The following is a 25,693-nucleotide window of genomic DNA, read 5'->3' on the forward strand; positions in this document are numbered from 1 at the left end:
AATAGAGCCAGCAAGTCTCTGCAGCACCCCATTATCACGATGATCAAAAGGATCTTGTTTGCCATCCTAGATCTGGGATAAAAGCACATTGGAATGCAAGCGAATTCTCACAGGCCACACAGGTTCTGTCCTGTGTCTCCAGTATGACGAGAGGGTGATCATAACTGGATCATCGGATTCCACAGTCAGGTAGAAAATTTCAAATGATCTTTTGAACTCTGAAATATCAGATTCACTCTGTTCTGTCTTAGATAGTAATTTTGTATGCATCTGCTGAACACAGTTATGAAACTTCATAACCAAAGAAGAATAAACCACCAGCTCTCCCCATCATTGTGTCAGTCTAGAACTAGAAAACTTGATTTAGGAATGGTTACGGTAAGTTTACATTTTTGTACATTTAAGAAACTACAGGGACTTCCCTTGTGGTCCAGTGGTTAAGACTTTGCAGTGCCAATCCAGGGGGCCCCGGCTCGATCCCTGGTCAGGGAACTAGATCCCACGTGCCGCAACTAAGACCCGGCGCAGCCTAAATAAATAAATAAATATTTAAAAATAAAAAATTTTTTTAATTACAAAAAAATAGAAACTACATAATCTATTTTGATTTGGGGGAATCATCTATTATAGAAACTTGGTAAACCTTGCATTTCTTACAAAAACCGCCTCACAGGGGAAATGACATGAATGGAATGAAGCCTTCCTTTCTAGTGGTTATAACTGTAGTACAGGCATGCCTATCTCCTTTAAAATGTGTACAGGTGAGCAAAGCTCTCTCTTTGCCAACCCCTCCCCTGCTGTCCCTGCAGTTTTTAATTGCAAGCTTCACTCAGGGAGGGACCTTCAATTTCCAGAGGCGTTAGTGATTTGATGACACAGCCATTATGCTGCTGGAGTCCAGTGTAGCTTGAGTTCTGGGTACTAGCAGCACTACTAGACTAGAAACCTCTGTTAGGAATTTTGCCTTGAGCTAAAGGATTTAGCAAACATAATGCATCAAAAGTAACTTTAAAAAAATAGGAAAAAAAGCAGTTAACTGCATTGTTAGATTCTCTGAAGTTAAATGTTTACCATTCCAAGTTATCCTCTGTGAATAGAAAAGGCCATTCCTGTTTCTTGTCTTTTGACTTAAAGGCATAGCAAATTCTGTTCTTAGAGTTATCAACATTTAACATTTATTGGTGCTTGTGGAGTGCCTCAAGGAAGCCAAAAGATTGTAGAGGCTAACATCATTTATAGGACAAGGGAAAAAATGATTTTCTAAAAGAGGGTTAAACTGAAAAAAGAAATAAAATGTGTTGTAAAAAACAAAGTAAATATACAAAAATAGAGTGATCAAAGTAAAATATACCTGCACAAAAAATTCTCAAGCTATCCAAGGGTCCCACACTACGCTGTGAAGCCCATATTGATATTGGGATGGCTGTTCTTGATCCCTACACTCATTTAAAGCACAGAAATGGGGCCTTACATTTAGAGTCTAGATAATTTTAGGCCTTGACCTATGTGGTGAAAACTAAGGTCCAGGGTCATCAAACTCACATCCATAGTACTAAGTCAGTCTGTTAGGGAAGCTTCTTGGCCTATGTCAGTCTAAGACCTGAGGGCTGTCTGTGGGATCACCAATGCTGTAGTTATTAATCAGATTCCCAGTTTAAAATGTATCAGATTGAATGTTAGAAGGTTTATGATAATCTTGAAGTCTGTGGCCAATTCTCTGGCGATGGTCACTGCAACCTAATTCCAGCCCCCTGAAACTAGCCCAGGTTTCACATTGGCAGCATCCCATCCCCTTCCTCTTCCTACTCTCCCAGTCCAGCCCTCTGTCTACCACTTCCCCATGGTCCATCAGTACACTTTAGCTCAGCTCAACTTCAGAGCTGCAGAAGGAAAGTAGGGTGTAACACTAACTATGAGAATAGGGTGGGAAGGGTGGGGAGTGAGGTGGTCCAATACTTGTAATAGATTGTAGCATGAGTTCCTCCTCAATCTAAGATAACCTTAATGTTGTTTGTTCCAGGGTGTGGGATGTAAATACAGGTGAAATGCTAAACACATTGATTCACCATTGTGAAGCAGTTCTGCACTTGCGTTTCAATAATGGCATGATGGTGACCTGTTCCAAAGACCGTTCCATTGCGGTGTGGGATATGGCCTCCCCAACTGACATCACCCTCAGGAGGGTGCTTGTTGGACACCGAGCTGCAGTCAATGTCGTAGACTTTGATGACAAGTACATCGTTTCTGCATCTGGGGATAGGACTATAAAGGTAATAAGGCATTTTTCAGTAAGTCCCCAACTTAGAAAAGGGGAGTTCATGTGGAAATCTGCTCAAGGGCAGTTTCATATTTAACCCTCACTGTAGAATACTTAATATTTAAATCAAATACTAGTTTATGCATAAAAAGGTAATGAGTGAGATAGGTTGTGTGACAATTTGAATTAGGTTTTTATTCCTGTAAATAATGGTGAGTATGAAAAGGGCAGGGGTAAATTTAGGTTCAAGAAAATTTGTCTGCAAGACCAGACTAACCCCATAAGAGTACATCAATTTGAGGATTCTCATGTGACAGCAGCCAGCTACAAATTAGCTGTATATTACTATGAATTAAACTTGTCATTTTTTGGTTTGATTTGGATTGGTTTGAAAAGTTGAATTCCCCCTATTCAGTCCTATTTTCTGCTTCCCAAAAACTCCAGTTGCCATAGATTTTACTAGTAAAAGCACCAGATCAACTGCCAAATGCTATTTTTGTTTCAGGTATGGAACACAAGTACTTGTGAATTTGTAAGGACCTTAAATGGACACAAACGTGGAATCGCCTGTTTGCAGTACAGAGACAGGCTAGTCGTGAGTGGCTCATCTGACAACACTATCAGGTGAGCAGCAGGTGCCCTTGCCCAGAAGGGATCACTGTTATCCTGCCATTCATTGTTTGTGCACAGATCAAACAAATCTTCAACTGTGTTATGTTTATAATAAAACATTTTTCAGTTTCTGTAGCTTCTTACAGATCAAAAGTTTGCCCCAAGCAGAGAGGCAGCATAGCAAAGCCTTTTGTTGATGTGTTTCCTTCCCGTAATAGTTTTATCACCAGATAGACCTATTTAAAAAGTACTGCTTGAAAGAGGAAGTGAGCAAGAGAGATAAAAATGGAGGTTGAAGGCCCTTCTCTTTAAATTTCTCCTGCCTGCAGTTGAAAAGTGCTAATAAATAGCTAAAGGCCTTTTCTCTTTGCCACTGTTCTAAAAAAAGAAAAAAGATTTGTTTCCCTGCTAGAAATTGTGCATTTTGTTTTCTTAGCGTTACATAATTGGCCAGGGAGTTGCCAGTCTTTGAAATTATAAAGAAATTATGAAGAAATTATGAAGAATCCACAAATTGAAGTACTTTTTGGTATTTTTCCTTCATGAAGATGAATGACACACATATGAATAGAATTTGGAAGATTTATCAACCCTCTCCCCCTCCTTCAAAGAAGTACTAAGGAATGAAAAGGCCATTGAAAAAACAACAAATAGAGATATTGTTATATCTAAGGAAATTATCATTCCTACAAATCCTTTGGATTGGTCAGAAAGCATACATAATTTAAATTAGTATATAAAAGTTTTTGAGAACTTACTTTGCATTTCCATTATATGAGAAAAACTGTCCTGGACAGTGGGGTGAAAGCAGAGAGTGTCCTCGGTGACAAAGGTGGACATACTTTGTGAGGGCAGGATGTCACTCATACTGCGTCTCTTTCTTATTAATTGTGATTTTAGGAAACATTATTTTTCTTGGCTTGGTCATTTCCTTCATAGGCAACTGTGTACATTGAATTCATCTTTTATATTCCTTGGTGACCCTGATTACAGAATTATATGAAGATTGGTGCTTTGAAAATATATACTGCATATTTGAACTTAAATCGTACATTTTTCTGCTTATATGGCAGAAAAGAAATAAATTACACTGAAAGTAATACATTTGTGTATGAGTGTTGATTGATTTTATTTTTTGGATATTTTAAAAGACGTATGGAGTATGTTATTATAACATTCTAAGCTTAGAAAAGAATACCTGAAAATTCACTTGACTCAATTTTCTCTTTTAGATTGTGGGACATAGAATGTGGTGCATGCTTACGAGTGTTAGAAGGCCATGAGGAATTGGTGCGCTGTATTCGATTCGATAACAAGAGGATAGTCAGTGGAGCCTATGATGGGTGAGTTTGCTAACAGCGTTTTTAAAAAATCTGCCTGTTAATCCCTCCTGCCTTAGAATGTTAAATATAACCTTTCCTTGTCTCTAAAAGATATCACAGAAAAAATCTGATACAATATTTCTTGTGTCTAATCCATACATTCACCTCTCCTTTGTTTACTCTTTTCTAAAATATGCTTCCCAATCATTTAATTGTACTTGTTTGCTCATGAATTTCATTAATATTTTGGTTTTTTGGTTATATATTTATCTGTTTAGCCCTATAAAACAAAGAACTGGGTAAACCCACTATATCAGGATATAAATATAAAATAGTGACTTATTAATAAAGCTGAAATGTTGGAGAGCAATATCTTGGGGGAGGGTGGCGCTTAGTATGGTAACAGTCTTGAATTTTTATCCCTTTGAGTGATTCCTAAAAGTACAGCCCTCTTGTCCTCACTTCTAGCATTTCAGTCACAATGAGTTAAGTAATCTTTACTTTCCTTCAGTCTGATTTCGAATGGTCATAGAGTCCTTTCATGTTGTGGATAGATCCCATGTCCAGCAATGCTAATAAGCACATAGTAAATTCTTACAAAAGTGTATTCACTTATGAAGTGCTCTCTATCATTTCTCCTCATCAAGGTGCCTGATTTGGGGAAGTAGGCGGCCACAGTTCAAATATTGGCAGCTTTTAATTTTATTTTATTTTTATATTTATTTATTTAGCTCTGCCGGGTCTTAGTTGCAGCACGTGGGATCTTTTTAGTTGTGGCTTGTGGGATCTAGTTCCCTGACCAGGGATCGAACCCAGGCCCCCTGCCTTGGGAGTGAAGTCTTAACCACTGGACCACCAGGGAGGTCCCTGGCAGCTTTTTTAAATATCAGAAACTAACTTACAACATTATCTTAGTTTATGAGCTGGCTATACTGATATATTAAGACAACTCAAGCAGCAGCAGTAAGTGTTAACAGACCCACTTCCTCTGCTTTGAGTCAGCCATCACTGTTCTACCCTTGGGAAATTGTTCAGGGTATGATGACATGTTCCAGATAAGTCCAAGGTTGTATTTTCTCATTGCCCTGGTTTTGATCTATACCCACTTTTCTTGGGTTTTGTCTGTTATTAATACTTACCTTGAGGAGACATGACCTATACTTGATTTATAGAAGAGCTATACTTTTCTTATTTAAATCAAAATATGAGGATTTGCTTACATAAACTCCAGAGCTCTTAAATGGACCCCAGTCCTCTGATATGTGTGACATGAGCCATTCTTAGAATTGACCAGAAAGAAGATGCCTCAGAGTTATAGGTTTCTAGGTCTAAGTGATCTCTTCTATCATTAAGAGTTCTAATGTATCGATATAAGAACTCCTTTTGGCCCAAAGTATGGTGTAACTTTACCATTCACTCTCTTCAGTTTGGTTAAAGCTAACCTGTTTCTCAGTTTTAGGTTAATCACGTACATTTTCCACTTTTAAGAATGAATGCAAGGACTGAGTCTCCAAAACAAAAATGTTTTTGTATATTCCTGTGAGCTGCATTTATAATATAAACTATCTTCGCTGTACATATTTATTGCCGTGACTTTTTGCTATTCTTCCTGTGTTCCCTTGATTTTGCTTTTAAGTAAGATTTTTGTCCCCTTTTTGATCTTTAGAAAAATTAAGGTGTGGGATCTTGTAGCTGCTTTGGACCCCCGTGCTCCTGCAGGAACTCTCTGTCTACGGACCCTTGTGGTAAGAGCCTTATTGTTTAGAGGGGTTTGGGGAGCAGGAAGGGAAAGAAATTAACATTGATGTGCTGTGGAATACAGAGCTGGATTTGATAGTTAGAACTTCACAAAGCCTACTACTAAGTGGAAAGGCAACCAATACATGACAATAAAATATGTTTATATAGCTGCCTTTCATCCAAAAGTGCTTTAGAGACTGTATATGGAGAAGAATGTGGCAGCTGTTCAACAGCTGCACAGCAACTGTATACAACAGTTTAGTACAGGAAGTGAATGAGAATTCTCTATCCACCAGAAACAGTAGGGGGTACTTAGGGAGAGAGAACATAATTACTCAAATTGGAACCTGTCCAGAATCTGAGGACCTGCACACCTGTGCCTGCAAAAAGTGCCAGGGGAGTCTATGTGAACCCCCTGGTCAGCCCCTGAGTTACGCTTCCTATTTAAGGCATGCTGCCTCCAGCAATTTAAATCTCGTCTCTTTTATACTAATATACCCCCTTGCCCAAACATCTTGGTATTTGAGCAAAGAAGTGACATAGAAGGAAGAATGTCACCTCAAAAGCACCAAGTTCTTTATGGTGGTGTTAGCCAAAGGCCCAGATCAGAAAGTGGCTTAAGGTTTGAAAGCTGCTTCCATTAGAAAAAGATTAGGTGGGCCACCAGGGAGGACATATCTTTTGCACAATTCAGGGAAAAGATGAGAGCAAGCATTTGAAGCCCAGTGTTCTGAATCCTGACTCTCAACATTTAGGCAGCCTCTGCTTTGGAGAAGAGAGAGATGCATTTCTTTGTCTTCCTTGTTGGATTTAAAGCTCGTTCTTAAAGCACCAGAACTGCTTTACCTGCATGTTTCACACATGGTTTTTTAAAGTGTGTGCTCTAATTCATTTGATTTTTGAAGTATAATTTACATACAGCAAAATTTGTCCCTTTTTTAGTGTACTTCTATGAATTTTGCAATTGTGTAAACACCACAGTCAAGATATAGAACATTTCCGTCACCCCAAAAATGATACCCCTTCCTATTAATCCCCTCTCCTCAACCCCTAGCAACTGTCCCTATAGTTTTGCTATGAGTGTCATATAAATTAAATCATATTTATGTAGCTTTTTGCATTTGGCTTTTTTCACTTCTTTTGAGATTCATCCACATTGTTGCATGTGTAAATACTTTGTTCCTTTTTATTGCTGAGTGGTATTCCATTGTATGGATGAACTAATTTCTTTATTCATTCACCAGTTTAAGGACATTTGGAATGTTTTCAGTCTTTGGTGATACTGAAAACATTCCCATACAGGCTTTTGTATGTACATTTTTTTCTTTCATTTCTCTTGGGTAAGTACCTAGGAGTATGATTTCTGAATATATATTTAAATTTAAAAGAAACTACCAAGCTATTTCCCAGAGTAGCATTTTGGGAGTTTGCAAATGCAAACCATTTTACATTTCCACTAAACAATGTGTGAATGTCCAATTTTTCCACATCCTTGACAGGACTTGGTGTTGTCAGTTTTAAAAAACATTACAGCCATTTGAGTGGGTGTGTAGTGGTTGTAGTTTTAATTTGCATTTCTGTGATAGCTAATGGTATAGAACATCTTTTCATGTGCTTATCTTCTTTTGAAGTGTCTTCACATCTCATCCTCATTTATTTATTGAGTTGTCTTACTAAGTTTTTAAAAACAGGTTTATTGTGGTATAATAGACATACAGTAACATGGACATATTTAAGTATACAACTTGATAAATTTTGACGTATGTACAAAACAGTGAAAACATCACTTCAGCCAAATAATGAACATATCCTCATGCCCCCTATTACATAGTAATCCCTCCTTCCCATCCCACCCCACTTTTCCTTGTTCCTATCCCCAGGCAGCCACTGATCTGCTTTCTGTCAGTATTGATTAGTTTACATTTTCTAGTGTTTTATAAATGTAATCATAACAGTATGTACTCTTTTTTGCCTATTTCTTTTCACAAAGCATAATTATTTTGAGATTCACCCATGTTGTTCATATAGAGCAATTTTCCTTTTTGAAAATTGTTGAGGAGTATCCCATTGTATGGTTATACCAAAATTTATTTATCCATTTGCCAATTGATGAAAATTTAGGTTATTTCCAGTTTGGGCCTATTACAAATAAAGTTTCTATAAACATTTTTGTACAAGTTTTTGTATGAACATATATTTTCATTTCTCTGGGATAAATCCTAGAAACAGAATGGCTAGGTCACATGGTAAGTATATTATTAATATTTTTAGAAACTGCCAAACTGTTTTCCAAAGCAGTTGTACAGTTTAACATGGTAACACAACTGTGCGTGAGAGTTCCAGTTACTCCATATCCTCACCAATACTTAGTACAGTCTTTTTTGAATCCTTCTAATAAGTGTGTCATTGCACTGCATTGTGATCTTAATTTTATATCCCTAATGTTAATAATGTTGCGCATCCTTTTTTTTTTTTTTAAAGGGGGACTTTTTAAAAAAATTTATTTTTGGCTGCATTGGCTTTTCATTGCTGCACGTAAGCTTTCTCTGGTTGCAGCAAGTGGGGGCTACTCTTCGTTGCCATGTGCGGGCTTCTCATTGCGGTGGCTTCTCTTGTTGCAGGGCACGGGCTCTAGGCGCACGGGCTTCAGTAGTTGTGGCACGCAGGCTCAGTAGTTGTGGCTCGCGGGCTCTAGAGCGCAGGCTCAGTAGTTCCGGTACACGGGCTTAGTTGGTACATGGGCTTAGTTGCTCCACACCATGTGGGATCTTCCGGGACCAGGGATTGAACCTGTGTCCCCTGCATTGGCAGGCAGATTCTTAACCACTGCGCCACCAGGGAAGCCCCAATGTTGAGCATCTTTTCATATGTTTATATGCCATCCGTATATCTACTTTGTTGAAGTGTTTGAATGTTTTGCCCATTTTAAAAATTGAGTGGCTTTCTGATTATTGAGTTTTAAGATTCTTTTGCATATTCAGGATACAAGTCCTTTATTAGATATGTGATTTGCAAATATTTTTTTTTCCAGTCCATGGTTTGTTTTTTTATTCCCTTTAAAGTATCTTTTGAAAAGCAGAAATTAATTTTGATTAAGTCCAGTGTGTCAATTTTTCTGTTAGGGATTATGTTATTAGCTATTATATCTTTAAAAAAAAATTTATTTGCCTAATCTGAAGTCACAAAGATTTTCCCCTCTATTTTCTTCTAGAAGTTTTATACTTACAGGTTTTACATTTTAGTCAGTGATTCATTTTGAGTTAGTTTTTGCAGATGGTACAAGGTATGGATCAAAGTTCATATGGATATCCGATTGTTCCATCTCCATTTATTCAGAAGACTATCCTTTTTCTTCTTCGTTTTCTTTTTTTTTTTTTTAGATTTTTATGTTTTATTTATTGCTGTAGAACAAGTGCCTGGCATAGAGAAGATGCCATTAATGACTTTGGAGATTTGTTTCCCCTTTTTCTTCTTAATAGCAGCTTTGTCAAAAACAAATTGACCATATATGTGTGGGTCTACTTACGGACCTACTCAGTCCCATTGCTCTTTTTGTCTATCTTGGTTACTGCAGCTTTTTAATAACCCTTGAAGTCAAGTAGCGTTAAGTCCTTCAACTGTGTTCTTTTTCAAAGTATTTTGGATTCTTTGAATTTTCATGTGAATTTTAGAATCTGTTTGCCAATTTCAACAACAAAAAGTCTGCTGAGATTTTCATTGGGATCATGTTGAATCTAAATTGATTTGGCAAGAATTGACTTCTTAACAATATTGAATTTTCTTCTAAATAAAGACCATTTATTTAGGTCTTTTAAAATTTCTCAGCAATGTTTTATAGCTTTCAGTGTAAAGGTCTTATACATCTTTTGTCATATTTATCCTTAAGTATTTGTTATTTTTAATGCTATTATAAATGGTATTTAAAATTTTTGATTTCTGGATTATTCACTGCAAGTATGTACAAATACACTTCTTTTCCAATCTGTGTACCTTCCTTTTTTTTTTTTTTTGTTTTACTGTACTGACCATCAGTACAGTGCTCAAAAGAATTGGTAAGAGTGGATGTCCTTATCTTTGGGAAAAGGCATTTGGTCTTTTACCATTTTATATATACTTTTATATAGATATATGTTAGCTATAGGTTTTTCATGATACATTATCAGGGGATTAGGAGGTTCCTTTCAGTTCCCAGATTGCTGAGAGCTTTTATTAGGAATGGATGTTGGTTTTTGTTAAATGCTTTTATCTGCATCCATTGAGGTGACCATATGGTTTTCACCTTTATTCTGTTAATTGCTGTATTACATTGATTTTTGATATTAAACTTTGCATCACTACAGATCCTGTGGACATTAAAAGGATACTAATAAAGGAATACTATGAACAACTCTATGCCCCCAAAATTGATAACCCAGATGAAATGGACCAATCCCTTGAAAGATACAATCTTCTACAACTTAGGAAGAAATAGACATTCTGAACAGACCTATACCTATTAAAGAAATATAATAAATAATTAATAACCTTCCAAGACAGAAAGCACCAAGCCCAGATGGGTTCACTGGTGAATTCTATTAAATGTTTAAGGAAGAAATTATACCAATTCTCTATAATTTCCTCCAGAAGATAGAAGCAGAGTGAATACTTGCTACCTAATTCTGTGAGGCCAGCATTACCCTAATACTGAAACCAAACAAAGATATAACAAGAAAAGAAAACTACAGACCAGTATGTCTTATGAACACAGATGCTCATCTATCTAATGAGCTCATTTACATCTTGTAAAGAATGTAAAATAGTGCAGCCTCTATGGAAAACAGTATGGTGGCTCCTCAGAATATTAATGATAGAATTACTGTGTGATCCAGCACTCCCACTTCTGGGTATATATCCCAAAAAATTAAAAGCAGGATCTCAAAGAGATCTTTGCATACTCATGTTCATAGCAGTATTATTCATAATAGCCAAGAGGTTGAAGCAACCCAAGTATCCATTGATAGATGAATGGATACACAAAATGTGGTGTGTTTGTGTGTGTGTGTGTGTGTGAATATATATATATATATATATATATATTCACACACACACACACACAGAGAGAGAGAGGAGAGAGAGAGAGAGAATGGAATAGAATAGAATATTATTCAGCCTTAGAAAGGAAATACTGTCACATGCTACAACATGGATGAAACTTGAGGACATTATTCTAAGTGAAACAGGCTTATACCTGCTTATGGGAGCCAATTGTTAGACGTTCATGAATTTTGCAAGCTGGTTGAACTCAGATGGGTAGCTTGAAATTGGCCAGGATAGAAATTTTTAGACCATAAAATGTGCAAATGCTTTTACAAATTGGGGAGAGTTAATTGATAACTATATACCAGCACACTAGTTATTATTGCTCATCGGTCCTTGGCCTTTGATTGTAAAAGAATCCTAGAAATACAGAGAAGAGGATAAAGCCAGGGAGGTACTGAGGAATGTTCTCATTCAGCCTAAGTCTAGGAGAGTTAGTAATGAGAAACTAGTGTACTATTTGACATGTATCAGCTGTAGTAAATATTACTTTGATTGTATACGAAATCAACTACCCAATATTTGACTTTTCCATCCTGCCTTTAATCCAAGTTAAGGTTTTTCTCTGTATTCTTGAAACAGCTAAATGGTAGAGAAAACTATCAGCATAGCCTTTCCATAGACTCCTTTTGACAAGTTGCTGAATTTGTGTCCTTTTGATTTTGAGTAGTTCAAAAGTTTTGTTTCTGCTTCTTTAGGAGCATTCTGGAAGAGTTTTCCGACTCCAGTTTGATGAATTCCAGATTGTCAGTAGTTCACATGATGACACAATTCTCATCTGGGACTTCCTAAATGATCCAGCTGCCCAAGCTGAACCCCCCCGCTCCCCTTCTCGAACATACACCTATATCTCCAGATAAATAATCATACACTGACCTCAGACTTGCCCAGGTATGAAAAAGAATTGTGTACATAGCACTGTGGGTAGGAAATGGAACATTGGCTGTAAGGTATTGTGAGTTCTTGGAGCCTTCTCATGCCCTTTATATCTCCAAGTCCTGTAAAGCAGAGGCTGACACCATGAGACAGGGCTGGGGCTGCACATTGGACACTGCTTTTGGTTGAGGTAGCCAGCCTCAGTTCTTAGATGATTCTTGAACTAGATCTAGATGATCCTTGTGTAGTAGAACTAATATTCCTGCCTCAGTAATCTAGTAGGATTTTTAAGAAAATAAAATGAGATTTGAATCAGTTTCAAAACTAAGAGTATTGACCCCAAAGCCTATGGCTTTGTAATTCCCAGATTAAACTAGCACCTATAATGGAGACCCTTTAACCCAAGTAGATAATCTAATGTGTGAAAGGAAAAATCTCTTGGTGAAATATCGGGCTGCTTTCTCACAGCTCTGCCTTGTCAGTATCATTTGATTGTAAAAGGTAGCTTTTCTTTTATCCTTATCCGCATTCCCTACTGCATCCAAAAAAGAAAAGAACTATTTTTTGACCTTGGAAGTAGCTCTGGAGTTGGTGAGAACTCCATATAATCTCCCACTCAAGTCTCCATCCTCTCTCTGGGGCAGGAAAAGATCCTAATATTCATCTTAATCTATAGCCATGGTATATTTAGGTCATACTTGGTGTCCTAACCAGTTCAAATATAGGTAATCACTGGTTTGGGAAAACTGTACTAGCTACTGGGGAGGATTGCCATTATTGTCATTTCTTGTTTCCCATACCTGCCTCCGTTCTTGTGCCAGAAGTACACATTTAGTACACTTTTCTGCACATCTTTCTATAGTGGTTCTTCTGAACAGGGTGTTTCATGCCCTGCTGGGCTCGCTTCAGTCCTCACTTCTCTCAGAGAGGACGCACTGCTTCCTCAACCAAGACACACAGACAGGCCTAGGTGAGAATCCTAGCTGCATGCCCTTGGGCAAATAACTTCGCAGAGCCTTAGTTTCCTTATTAGTAAAATGAGGGTTGCAATACCTACCACACAGAGCTGTTGTGAGAATCCCCTTGAAATGTTATATGTAAAATTCTTAGTGTAAAATTCTAATTAGTATTAGTATTAATATTGTAGTCGTCATGTACCTATCCCCTCCTTTTGCCAAAATTTTCTCCTTAGATTTTGATGGCATTTTGCCATTTTTAATATTCTTCCTGGCTCTCTGATTGTTTATGTCTCCTTCTTTCTCTCACCCCTAAAATGTAGACGTCCACTAAGAGTCTGTCTCGGGCTTTTCTTCCTTATCTGAGTTCCCTGCTTTGTCTGCCTTATCTCTTCCCGAGGCTTCAGCTCTCAATTCTAATTTGTATCTGTAGTCCCAACCTCTGCCTAATCTCCAGGCCACATCTCCAGACACCACCTACACACCTGTCCTTGAAGGTACCAGGAGCACTTCTAGAGCACACATCTAACAATCAGGCTCTCCCCTCATCTACACTGCCAGTCCCCTCCAGCCAAGCAGCCAGATAGCCTCACCTCACTCCCCCACTTTTGTTAGTGGCACATTGCGTTCATGGCCACTAAGGGCCGGAGCCTCAGAGCTGTCCTCGCCCACTCTACCATTATAGGGAGCAGCTGAAAGCTTGATGCTACACCCACCATAGTCATTCTTAATCTCTAGCTATCAGAGTCACTCTGCATGAGCACTACAGCCCTGACCATGTCAGTGAGCCCTGCCGAGTCCCCAAACAGGCCATGTAGCCTTTGACAGAAGCTCCTGCATGGCATGGACAGAAAGTGGGCATTAGGAAGCACCTCTGAGCCTTTCCCCCAATTGACAGCTAGTTTAATATTCTTTTCCTCTTAGAGAAAGTGAGAAATATAGGAAAAGGGACTAATGACTATGTGCTCTGTTTTCGCACAGGACTCATTAAAGTTGCGGTATTTAACGTACCTGCCAATACCAGGATGAGCAACAACAGTAACAATCAAACTACCACCCACTTTCCCCGGACTAGCCGAGGAGCGGGGCTTTAAGACTCCTGTTGGGACACAGCTGGTCTGCAGTCGACCCAGGATGGTTTACTCAGCACAGCTGACTGCTTCCGTGCTGCTATCAGAAGATGTCTTCTATCTTTTGTGAATGATTGGAACTTTTAAACCCCACCTCCCCTCCTTCTTTCCTCCTGCACATGTTTTTTCCTCATTTGGTTCCAGACAGAGATGACATAAATATATTTAGTGTTTTGCCAGAATCTCTCTTGCTTTGCCGTTAAGCAGAAGAACTAGTTTCCTATGTAGCCTACTGGGAGAGAGCCACTTCTAGGGGACAGGGGATACAACTTCAAGCCAGATAGCACCCAGTGTCTCCCTGTAAACTGCAAGAATACCCAGCACCTGGCAAGATCTGCCCAGCCTCACTGTGCTTAGGAGGAAACAGCTGTCTGTGTAGCCTCTGGGGCAAGAAAGAAAGAAAACAAGAATGTACACCCTGGAAGATCTGGGCCTCTTTCCTTCCATCTCTTTCTCTGTTTCTGTCCCTCTTGCCCCTTCTCCCACTCCCCTTCAACATGTTTATCTGCTCCACCTGAGAAGAAAGAGTATGAAGAAAGTATCCTCAGTTATCATAAGGCAAATGAGAAAATGCAATACTTAGAAGAGTTAAGTACTCTTCAGTCAAAATTTCAAACCCAGGCTTTTGCTGCAAGTGACCCTATGTGGCAACGATGGATTCTCAGACATGGTACTCTCGTCGTATTTGCACCTCTTCTCTCTTCTCCTTGTAACACCCACCCACCCACCCCCCCCAAAGAAAGGGGGGAGGGGCAGAAATTTCCTGGGCTCCTTCAATGGCCACATCTTTTCTGGACTCAGCAGTCTCCTCGATTCCATGTAGAGTGTGGAAAGGAGTTGCTGATTGCATTTCCTCTCATTAACAATTAGATGTGTAATAAAAAGCGTTGTACTTCATCTTAAATCACTGCTAAGGCTCAGCCTACAGAAAGGGTTGAAATGGCCAGAGCCAGTCGCTCATTGCATTCTGCATAATGGTTCGCGTCTCTGATTTCCTCATCAGGGCCTGCAAGTACCCAGGCGCGCCTGTATCTTTGCCGAGACCATGATCAGACTAGCTTACCAGGTAGTCAAGACTAAAAGGTGATGTCTTTTTCATTTAAGCCAGTAAATATTGTCTCTCAAAAATCAAGCTAATCATCTCAACCTTGCTCTGCAGAACCTTCCTTCTGCTTTTCCAAACCTGGTATTTATAAAAGGCAAAACTGCCAGAGAGAGAATCAGGGTGAAGTTTGGCACACAGGGTTTATTAATGGCACAGGAACTGCCTTCTCTTTCCTTTTCTTCCTTCTCCTGGCCTTATTTTACTCTCCACTCTCCCCAGTAAAATTCCTCTGGCAGTTGGTGAGCAACATAAATAAATGGACTTCAGCAAGGGCCAAGGCTTACTGGCCACTTCAAAAGCAGCTATAGGGGCTTCAGGTGCAGGGCATGTGTGCCCCCCAACCTGGGGGCACAGGGAGTACTATCAGTATGTGCCTGGCTTGTTTCCCTGGGCAGGAATGGGCCTTCACCAGCCATATTGTGTGGCACAGACACACCCATCAGTGGGCACAGGGAAGTCTCCAAGCCTTCCCTTGGAAGCTGAGCAGACAGGCCCATTGTTTCCGTTATATCAAAGCAGTTGAGTAAAAGAAAGGCCCCTTTTAACCAGCTGCTGTAAAAACTTCAGAATGGGATCCTGTTGCAGGCGACCTCAAAGCCAGGCCACCTTTAGTTCGGGGTGGGGGGGGGGTGGTCATCCTCACTCTTTCCTCTGCTTTGCCAGAAGGAATCCTCTTTCCAAAATATGCCCAGACTGAATTTTGTTACATACTGAGAGGCAGATTGTGCATATGCATTTTCCCTTTCCTGCTTTATGAGTGCTTTTAAGCGTTTAGTTCCAGGTTATAGCCAGAAAATATTTCCCAGTGAAATGATTGTCATTGCTTGGGAAATTCTGGGTTGGCCAAAAAGGTCGTTCGGATTTTTCCACACGTCTTACAGAAAAACCCAAACGAACTTTTTGGCCAACCCAATATTTTCTGAATATAATTTCCTTACCAAATACCCACATGCTAGATGTATATCTTCTATTTAGCCACTATCAGGGTTCCTTGTCTATTGTCTTGACTTTGTGTGTGTGTGTGTGTGTGTGTGTGTGTGTGTGTTGACTATTAATGGCTTTTTGATTGGTTAAGGATTTTGCTATAGATGGGGCAGAGGGCCATCCCAGGTCAGGCATTAAAGAGGCATGGATTTTGAGCTATTTCAAAATATTGTCCAATAGCCATAACTTTACCAGTCCTTCTCTTATATGCTGCTGTTCAGAAGTGGAACCATGGAATATTCATTGGTCCCCAGGGTTTTGCTCTCTCATCTAGGTTCAGTTGAAGGTATGTTGACAGGAGCTTGTCCAGTACATCATAAATGAGATCAAGGGTGAACCCTGCAGTCCGGAGCCATTAGCTCTATCGAGGATATTCTCCAGGTTGTCCTCTGCTGCTCATGGAAATGGGAATGAAGTTAAGTGGTCTGAAAAACTTGTCGGTCACATTTCTCAGCTCTGGGGGTCATTTACCAGTTCATTGTAGAAGAAATAATCAGGTAAGTAGAAGTTCATTTCCAGAGAAAGTAAATGCCACTTACCATCTCTGCATGATTTCAGTGGGAATTGATTATCACTAATCCCCAACTGGGCTAGAAAAAATGTAGTTTGACCTTTTTAAAAAGACAAGAGAAATGAAGTCTCAGCACCTCCAAAGGAATGGTAGAAAAGGAGCTGAAGGTGTTTCTGGGCTCTGAAATGAAATGTCCCCATTGTAGATTAGTCTCTTCTCACTAAAATTCCAATTTAGGCCTGAAAGAAACATCTCATAAAGATGGGAGGAATCCTGTTCAAAGGCAGGCAAGGAGCGTGTGCATGCCCCTGCACCTGGTTACTCTGTGGGCACTTGTGAGCTCTCTGTTCACACTGGGGCTCCTTGGACAAAACCAGCATGCCTTGCTACATGTGTGTATATTTCCACTGCTGAGAATATCCTTTTACTTTCTTATGTGCAGTTTGAAAATGGACATGAATTGTGAGTGGGAGGCCTTTTACACCTGTCCCTTGGCAAAATTCTTTCCAACGACTCTTCACCAGAAACTTCAGAGACAGGGACTCTCTGGAATTCTATTGACAAGTAATAAAGTCTGGCCCTCGTAGCTTGTTTCTGGGAAAGACCCTGGGACCCCTAAATCATTCTGTTTTCTGCTTGAGTAAGAAAAATCCTTTTTATTTTTCTTTTGTAAAATCAAAAGCTGAAGAGAAGAAAATATGCACTCTTCTCCTTTGCCGTCTCCTGGTACCCATTGGTCTGAATAGCTGTGGTTGGTCTGTTCCTTACTTAGCACTTGATTGTACATGGAAACACAGGGCTGGGGGTGGAGTGGCAGGGGGAATATTGGAATAACTAGGGCAACATTTTCTTCCCCAGAATTAGACACCTTGGTATTGTTGACCTTCTTGGCATCTTAGATGGTAATACCTTCCTGCCTAGAACAGCGCAGGCCAGAGAGGCTAGGCTGCAAGTTTGATTCTGGAGGAATCCGAAGTACTTCCAGGTGTCAGAAGGGATGCTTCGATGCCTACCACGTGTTTGATGATCAGGTTTGCCATATGACTTTAATCCATATTTCTGATCTCCTCCTCCATTTCTCTGAGTTCAACAGACTTCCCCAAGCTGGAGAACAGAAAAAGGTGCCCTTGCTTCTTTTTGCCTTCCTTTCTTCCCTCCTAGAGTAACCCTCACTTCTACCAAGTGTACCTGAACCTGCAGGCTGAGTTTATCTCCCCAGGCCTCATCCACATAGCTGATTGCTGGCAGACCACAGCCCCTTACGTTATTCACAGTCTCAACATAATCAGTGCTGAAAAGACAGCCGTCTCTTAGTAGAATAAAGCTGAGTTTCTCTTCTTGTTACTTTACCTGTAGTTCATTTGTGACTTCAGAATCCTTGGGACTGAGGAGAGAAACCAAAACGTGATTATGGCTGCTGATTTCAGGTGGAACTTAATGCATTGATATCCAGAAACCTCTTCTGTTGGAAGTTGAGTACCTATGACCTAAAATTTCCTGGAGGCAGATGACATCTGCCAACATCTCTCCAGCCCACCCAACTGGTTCCTGGGTGGCTGTGTGGGTGTTTAAGGGTCAGTGCAGTAAACAGCATTATAAAGCTTCACCTCCCCTCTATCCCTTTCTCTTCTTGGACACTGATGGAAAAGACCAACAAGAAGGGTTAGATCTCTGGGTACCAAGGACACTAACACTTTCCCAAATCAAGCCCAATGCAGACTGTTCTGACGGATGTTCACTGGACTCCAGCTAAGGGGCAGGCCTGGCAACAAGTGTGAGCCTCCCTGTGAGCTTTTGGTTGGCTCAGCCTTTATTCTCTAGACTCTTCAGTACTGACTGCTTTGACTTTTGTGATTATGTTATGGTGATGTGTAGTCAATGTACCAATATGTTCACAACCTAGGATCATGGTAATATAGTGTATTTTGTTTTGTTTTTAACTGTTCAGAAAAAAAGTAACTTAAATTACAAATATAAGATTAAAGTGAATGTCCTGGGTGTCTTATCTCTCTATGCCAACATGAAGAGGACAATGACTTTTTCAATATAGAAATTGAGGGAGTAAACAGAGACCTTTTTAGGATAATCTGACATGAGAAAACAATATTGAGAGAAGATAGGGCCAAATGGGTATGAATAAGTATGGGAAAGGGAACCCAGGCATATAATTAGTGTTCCATGTTGAATTAAATTGAAGCCAAAGTGATATCTAACTTGGGAACTGGTCACTATAGCCTTGGCCTACCAATCTGAGCTCAGAACTTAAGTTTTCCTCTGCCACCTCATTAGGTGAAAAGACTTGGGTTTCCCCGGCATCCCATTTGATCAGTTTCGAGATGGGAGAGCTCACGTTTGGGAGTAATTTCAAGAGAGATTCCAACAAGCTATAAAAATGAAGGGAGCATTGACTGGGGAAACCCACCCTCTTTCCCTCCTTAAATCAAACCTAGGGAAGTGAGTACCAGGTTGCAGCCAGACCCCTCCCTCCTCTCCTCCCTCTTCCCCTCTAGTGCCACAAGCAGGAACCTCAGCAAAAGTAACTCATCTTTGTTCTACATCTATGGGCTTTTAGTAGTGGTGGTCCTCCCTGCCTGACTAGGCCCCCTGGCTCTGTCAGCCTTGTGGTCTCAGTGCCTGTTGTACCTGGATTGACAACTGTGGTCATTAGAGCATTCTCAGACTATTAGATGACAGGGCCCCAGTGCAGAAGTATCCCTGCTAGGACAGGAGGCATGTCAGAGCATCAGGTGCACCTGACATTGTGCAAATGAGGAACCTGAGGAACAAGAAAAAGGGCCCCCCACACTGCCCAAGACCACACTGGAGTCTCCTCCCTAAGAGCTAAGGAGAGGGAAGGGGAGGAGTCAGTGGACACTCCTGGGGCCACTGGCATCTACTCAGTTGTCACTTGTAGGCTGGACTCCTGAGCCCAAAATTGAGCAGAGGCTGGGCCTGGGAGGGTTATGGGTCTCACCTTGAAACCCAGTGTCAAATCGCTCCCCCCTAGGAAGACTGGGGTCTAGGGCACACCCTTGGAAGACTCAGCCCTGAAATCACTTTCCTAAAGCAAGGCTGGGCCTGGAATCCCTCTCCCCTTGAAACCTATAGCTGTACCACCATCAGCAATGACTAAGGGGAGGAGACCTCTTTTCATCCTGATTGGCTCTTGCCAATTAAGAGCATTTTATTAGGCTGCTAATTAAAGGCACTTTGTTAGCAGCAGGAGAGGCCGGTGGGTGCCTGGTGAGATGGAGCCGAAGCCAGGAGAAATCATTTTCCTACCCCCCATGGAAGCTGAGCCTCTCAGGGAACCCTCTCAGTCCCCCAACCTCTCCCGCTGCGCCTACCACGCCCCTTGCTTTCAATTATTGGCTCTGAGGGGAGTGAGGTCATTACCAAGTCCAGGTGGAGAACCATCCCCTGCCTCAGACCAAATGAGGCCTTCGGGGGGGCTGTCCCTGTCCCAGTCCCAGTGCACTCGTGTACCTCCTTTGGAGTCTGGGTCCAGGAAAGGAGAAGCCCAGGGGATTGTGTTTGTTCTCCCCACTGGGGAATGGCCCTTGGGTCCCCATCATTCAGACTGTCACTAACTTGGGTCACATGGTTTGAATCTCCATGCCCCCTTCCTCACCAAAGGCTCAGGAGGTTATTAGGAAATGTGACCGTCCTATCACTTTGCAAGAGCCGAGCCCGCTTAGACCCAGAGTGGGTCCAGGAAGAGGGGCTGGACCCCCACATTTCAGACACTTAACCCTGCCTGGTCCAGCTGAGCACCAGGAAGGAAAGTCCCCTTCCTCCAACAAGAGAGGAGGGCCTGGCTATGACTTAGCACATAGGGGCTGGCATGCAGGGTCAGAGATACCCCCTAGCCAGAACCTTCCCTGTCCCATCTTGCTGCCCTCCTCACCCCCTCACTTAACTGCAGAATTAGCACCAGCCCAGGCTGGGAGGGCAGATTTATGGCTAGGCCTGCCTCCTTCTGTTTAACCCGAGGCCGGCCCAGGCTCCAGACACTAAATTAGATTTTTGACAATTAGAGAGACTAATGGGCACATAGCCATCCCCAGAGCCAAATATCCAGCAAGGCCATCCTTTAATATCCACCATTGGCCAGCCAGCCCCTCCCTGGCTGCCCTCCTCTCTCCCCTGGTGGGCATTTCCCTCCCACACCCTGTATCTCTCTGCCCCGGCTCTGAATGCACTCCAGAGGTTTCTCTGGTTCCCTCTCCCTCCATTTCTTACCCTCTCCTTCCCACCCCTGACCCATTACCAGTTCGGCTCTGGGGCTCTGCCCCTCCTTGCCCTCCAGTCACATCTCTCCATCTCTGCCTTCCCGAGGCCCATCCCTCTGTAATCTTTCCATCGGCCCCTAGCAGACAGCAAGCCCCTTGAGGGCAGGGGTTTGTGCCCTACCTGTATCCAGCATGCCTAGTAACCAACGGGTGCTTAATAAATGTTTATCATTTCCTGGGCCTGTCTCCATGCCTCCTCCTTCTGAGTCCCTGGATCTCTAAGGCCTGCCCACGCTGCCCTCCTGGCCCCAGGCCCTGGCCTGGCTGTGCTCCAGCATGGGCTGGGTCCTCTTTCCTTGCAGCCCCTCAGCTCTGGCCGGTCTTGGGCTGGGCGGGTAATGAGATTGCAGTAAGTGGCGTTGGTGGGGGGAAGCTGCTCACATTCACTCAGGCGGACTCATAGCTCTGTCAGGCTGATTGGTCCTGAGTGGAGGCACAAACGGCCCCCCACGGACACGCTGAGATTGGTTATAAAATTACAAGCATTTGTTCTGCTGTCAGCGGCCTTCGCTCCCTCCCTGCCTGCCTGCCTGGGCTCCTCACCGCCCCCCACCCAGCCCTCTCTCCCCTGGGGTTAGCCCATACACCCTGAAGGACCCTGGCCAGGGGCTACCACGCCAGATGAGGCCAAGAGGCTAAGGCCACCAGTCTCCCCATCCAGGCTGGCCTTCTTGCCTTGGCCCTGGGATTGTCACAGCTCAGGCTGGCCTCAGAGTGACCTGACCCTGTGCTCAGGGTTTCCTATTCTCTGAAGGTACGTGTGGGTGGGGGCCCAGGGCAAATAGGCCTTGGAATCCAGACGCTCCTATCCCAAGTAGAGGAAGATGTCCCAAGCCCAGGCCTCCCTGGGACTACCAGTGCCCACGACATTTGAGGGAGTCCAGGGCAGGGGTCGGGGTGGCTGGGAGGCTTCCATGCTAAAGGAGGGAGCAGCAAAAGCCAGGTTGGTGGGAGAAGTCCATCTCTCTTCCCTTCATGTGGCCAGTCCCCTGCCATGTACCCTAACCCCAGGTAAGGACAAATCAGCTCTCAGGACGGTCCTCCCACCCCTACCCCCAGTCCCTGGAGCCTGAGCCAGACCTAAAAGCCAATTTGGCCCACCAGATTCCTGCTATGGTACCGTCTACAGACTGAGTCCCCTCAGCCTGGCCCTTGTACTCACCCTCTAGGACCAAGGGTCAATCAGTCCTTCTGGCCTTTGCAGGGGCCCAATTACCCCAAAGCAGATGTGCCTTGAAATCCTGTTTTGTGCTCTGGTGATACTCTCACAGTTACCCACTCCTTACTGGCCCTGCTCCCCTGCCTGACACACACACACCAGCCAGTCCCTCTTACTCTGGCCTCTCAGCCTCCTTCCCGCCCTCATTCCTCCAACAAGGCCCCAGGCCCTGGCCCTTTCCTGGCCCCTCAGCTCCAGCCTCAGTCCCTGCCTGACTGTCACTGTCCTGTTGGGAGGCACCAGGGTGCCCTGCGACCAGGTGCTGGGTTCCCCAGCTTGGAGTGGGAACTTCAGGGAGCATCATTTCCCGGCTGCTGCCTACAAGGTGCCTTCCTGCCATCCATCATTCATTCTCAGCCCAGAATGTATTTGCTGCAATTACATCTTTAATTAGGGTGGTGATGGCTCATTGTTCAGCAATGATGGATCAGATCATCCTACTTACCTTCCTCCCTCTGTCCAGCACCCTCCAGGTCAGCTCTCCCCCAGCCCTGGGGTTGGGAAGGGTGCACAAGAACTTGCCCTCTCCTAGGGACCACCAGATGTCTCCTTGGTCCAAAGTGGCCAGGTTGTGACAGGGGGGCAGGCTGATGTTGCCCCCATAGACACACATGCCACCATCACCACCCCAGGCTGGGCCCTGAGCCACACACTCATCTGAGGGGCTGACGAGCACAGAAAACCTCACAACAAGTGTTGGGTGTATGTGTGGGCAGCCCTAACTCCAAGCTCCCCTGTGCATCAACCAGGGTCTCTGGCAAGTTCTCCACTCCCATATACTTGCACCCACTCAGGCCATAGGCCCAGGTCCAAATCTGAATGTAGTGGCTGTTCAATGACAGTGTTCAGTAAAGGAACGTGTCCGTCAGTGAGGGGAGATCTGCCCTGAGAGGGTGAGGCTCAGCGCTCCTCATTGGAGGCCCTGGGCTGGTTGGAGTCCGTGGTGAGCAGAGGGGCCAGGATGGGCAGTGAAGGCCCAGGATCCTCCAGGAAGCCTTATGGGGTAAGATCCTAATCTGGGTTAAAATCCCAACTTGGCACCTACTGACTGTATGACACTGGGTGAGTTTCCTAACCTACGTCTCAGTTTCCTCATTTGTAAAACAGATATGAAAGCGGTACCCTATCTTGTGTGATGGCTGCAGATTCACGGAGACACTGCACGTACAGCGAAGAGTCCGGGAGAAGGTGGTGGCAGCGGCAGGGAAAGGTGGTAGCTGAGCAGCTGTGGGGAACCCATCCCTACTGTGGCCGGCTAGTGGCACCCGGAGCTGGGAGGTAGCTTCCATCTTGGTTTGAGGAAGGCCTTGCCCACTCCAGGCGCTGTTGGGCACAATGGTGGGGGTGGCAGGACTGTGACAAGGCTGGTGTAAGATTAGGTGCACAGTGGTTGCACAGGGCATCTTCACTGATAGGAACTGGCTGACCTCCTTTCAGAGCTGCGGGGGATCTTCCCCAGTGTGGTCAGGGTCTGGTCAGAGCAGGGTCCTGGCCTGATAGTATGGGAGGGGCTGAGAGGGAGAGCCTGGAGGCCCAGCAGGGGAGCTTAGCCTGTACCTAATCTTTAAGGGGACTGGGCTTCCGGAAGGTGGGGAGGGGAGAGAGCTGGGGTGGGACCTCTATCCCTTCTACCTTTCAGCTCTAAAATTCTATGACCCCCCCCCCCTCCATGGGGCCCTGTCGTCTCCCACAGAGCTTCCTCGCTCTCAGGGGTCGCCCCTCTGCATTCCTTCTTCCCCAGTGATGCTCTCCACCCTGCAGGGCCCACCCTCCCCAGGGTGAGTGACTCCAAGGCCCAGGCTGAAAGGATGAGCCGTACCTAGCGGTAAGTATGTGCAACATTACATATGTATATTGGAGAGTAAATAACCCCAAAAAGCGCCTTGTAAATAGACTCCAAGTTTATCCTTTATTAATGAGGCACCGAGTGCCCCGCTGTTTTAGAGCAGCGAGACTTTCATAATATCAAAACCTAAATTACACTTGCGTCTCTCATCCCAGGGACGAACATCTTTCGGCTTCGCTTTCAGAGTGAGTAAGCAGGGATCCCTCCCTGCCTGCCTGGGATTTGTTGGCACCTTTCTTTGACTGGAGGGAGGGAGGATGTACACACACGTGTGTACACACACACACACACACACACACACACACCCCGAGTTCCCTTAGCTTCGTGTCTAAGGCCTCAGGTCCCAGTGTGTGAGGGCCACCTGGGATGCTGGCCTTCATTCCAGGAACAGAGTTTACAGGATCAAGGGGTCACCCCAGGCCCTGGGGTGTGGAAGTGGGGATGGGTCACTGGACCCTTACAAGCTCTGTGACCAAGCTATTCCCTATCTCTTAGCTTCAGTTTCCCTGTCTGCGAATGGGGATAACAATAGCTTCCTCCGAGGATCGTTGTGAGGACTCAGTTAATGGGTCAGAAGTGGGATTTGGTGTATAGCAAGTCCTTGGTAAATGTGAGCTGTGATGGTGATGATGATGAAGACGATTAGTCCCCTCTTTGGAATGGGACACCAGTGTCTTCTCTTCAATTCCTGGAACACACCACATGTGGGGTCACAGAGTTCCAGCCTCATCCTGGTACCAAGGTCCTGCACTGACCATGGCCCATCTCACCCTTAGCACGTGCAAGACCTGACCTTCCAGAGGCCCCCAACCCTGAGCTCAGCCAGGGCAGGAGCCTGGACCCTCTTGGCACCCCTGATTCCCCAAGTCCAAGGCTATTCTCAGACCCCTTGGGGATTGTGCCTACTCTACTCCAGTCCTAGACCAAATGGATTAGCTGGGCAGGTGGGCAGGCGGGTGCTGTGTGGGCAGGATTTACAGCCTGGCTGGCCAAGCTCCTGGTGCTCCGGTGGGCGTCATGTCGAATCTGTCCCATTATATGGACAGTTGAGTTTAATAGTCATTGTGTGCTTGCTCAGAGCCCAGCAAACATCGCGGGGCGACACCCCCTTCACGCGAGCCACCCGTTCCCCACCCACACAGCCCATCCGTACAGTAAATTAAAAATATGAATCACTTCTCCCCACTGCCTCCCCAAACGCTCATCTTGTCAGCCTCTATGTTGCCTTCATTTGTATTACCTTAATTTAATGTTAATTATGGTCTTCATTTACAAGGAACAAGCGAGCCCTGCTCTGCCAGGGGACCTTCCCCCCACCCCCTCCCCCTCAGCCCAGGAGGGAGAGGCTAGAGGAGAAGGGGAATTTGGGGGGGCTACAAAGGAGTAAGGAAGGGAGTTGGGAGAGGGCAGGAGATGAGATCTGAGCCATCAGTGGCTGATGGACACTCAGAGAGGGACTAGGAAGACACCCCCCACCCTGTCATCAATCATTTATTCATTCAACAGTTATTTATTGAGCACCTAATAAGTGCCAGATAACCAGGAAACAGAGAGATTGGGCGGGGGGGGGTCTTCCGCCCTAATAAGGGCTAATGGAGTCCCCTCTGCCATCCTGAAGTGAATGTGCTAGAAAGCAGCATCAGGAAGACAAGCCATCCATGCCCCAGGTGGGCTGGTACCTGACTCAGCCCAAAGGGCACAGGACATGGGCAAGAGATCTTCTCTTCCTTCCAAGCTCCTCCCTTGGCTACTAGTGCCATCCCTACT

General features: G+C 43.9%; 1 protein-coding gene across 14 annotated transcripts in view; it reads left to right on the forward strand.

The window, feature by feature from the left end:
* Positions 1–14,151, forward strand: part of BTRC (beta-transducin repeat containing E3 ubiquitin protein ligase) — a 181,917-nt gene extending 167,766 nt beyond the window's left edge. For 13 of the 14 annotated variants that reach the window (XM_082408332.1, XM_082408342.1, XM_082408339.1 and 10 more), the window contains 7 exons: positions 71–189; positions 2,021–2,270; positions 2,763–2,881; positions 4,102–4,212; positions 5,858–5,936; positions 11,706–11,898; positions 13,821–14,151. In XM_082408332.1, coding sequence (XP_082264458.1) covers positions 71–189; positions 2,021–2,270; positions 2,763–2,881; positions 4,102–4,212; positions 5,858–5,936; positions 11,706–11,867 — 840 coding nt within the window. In that variant the 3' untranslated portion in view covers positions 11,868–11,898; positions 13,821–14,151. Of the gene's footprint in view, positions 1–70; positions 190–2,020; positions 2,271–2,762; positions 2,882–4,101; positions 4,213–5,857; positions 5,937–10,271; positions 11,683–11,705; positions 11,899–13,820 lie in introns of those variants that run through there. The other variant, XM_082408343.1, reaches the window with a different exon arrangement.
* Positions 14,152–25,693: the final 11,542 nt, after the last annotated feature.

This window comes from Balaenoptera borealis, assembly GCF_965194805.1.
Source record: "Balaenoptera borealis genome assembly, chromosome: 10".
In the NCBI taxonomy this organism is placed as follows: Eukaryota; Metazoa; Chordata; class Mammalia; order Artiodactyla; family Balaenopteridae; genus Balaenoptera; species Balaenoptera borealis.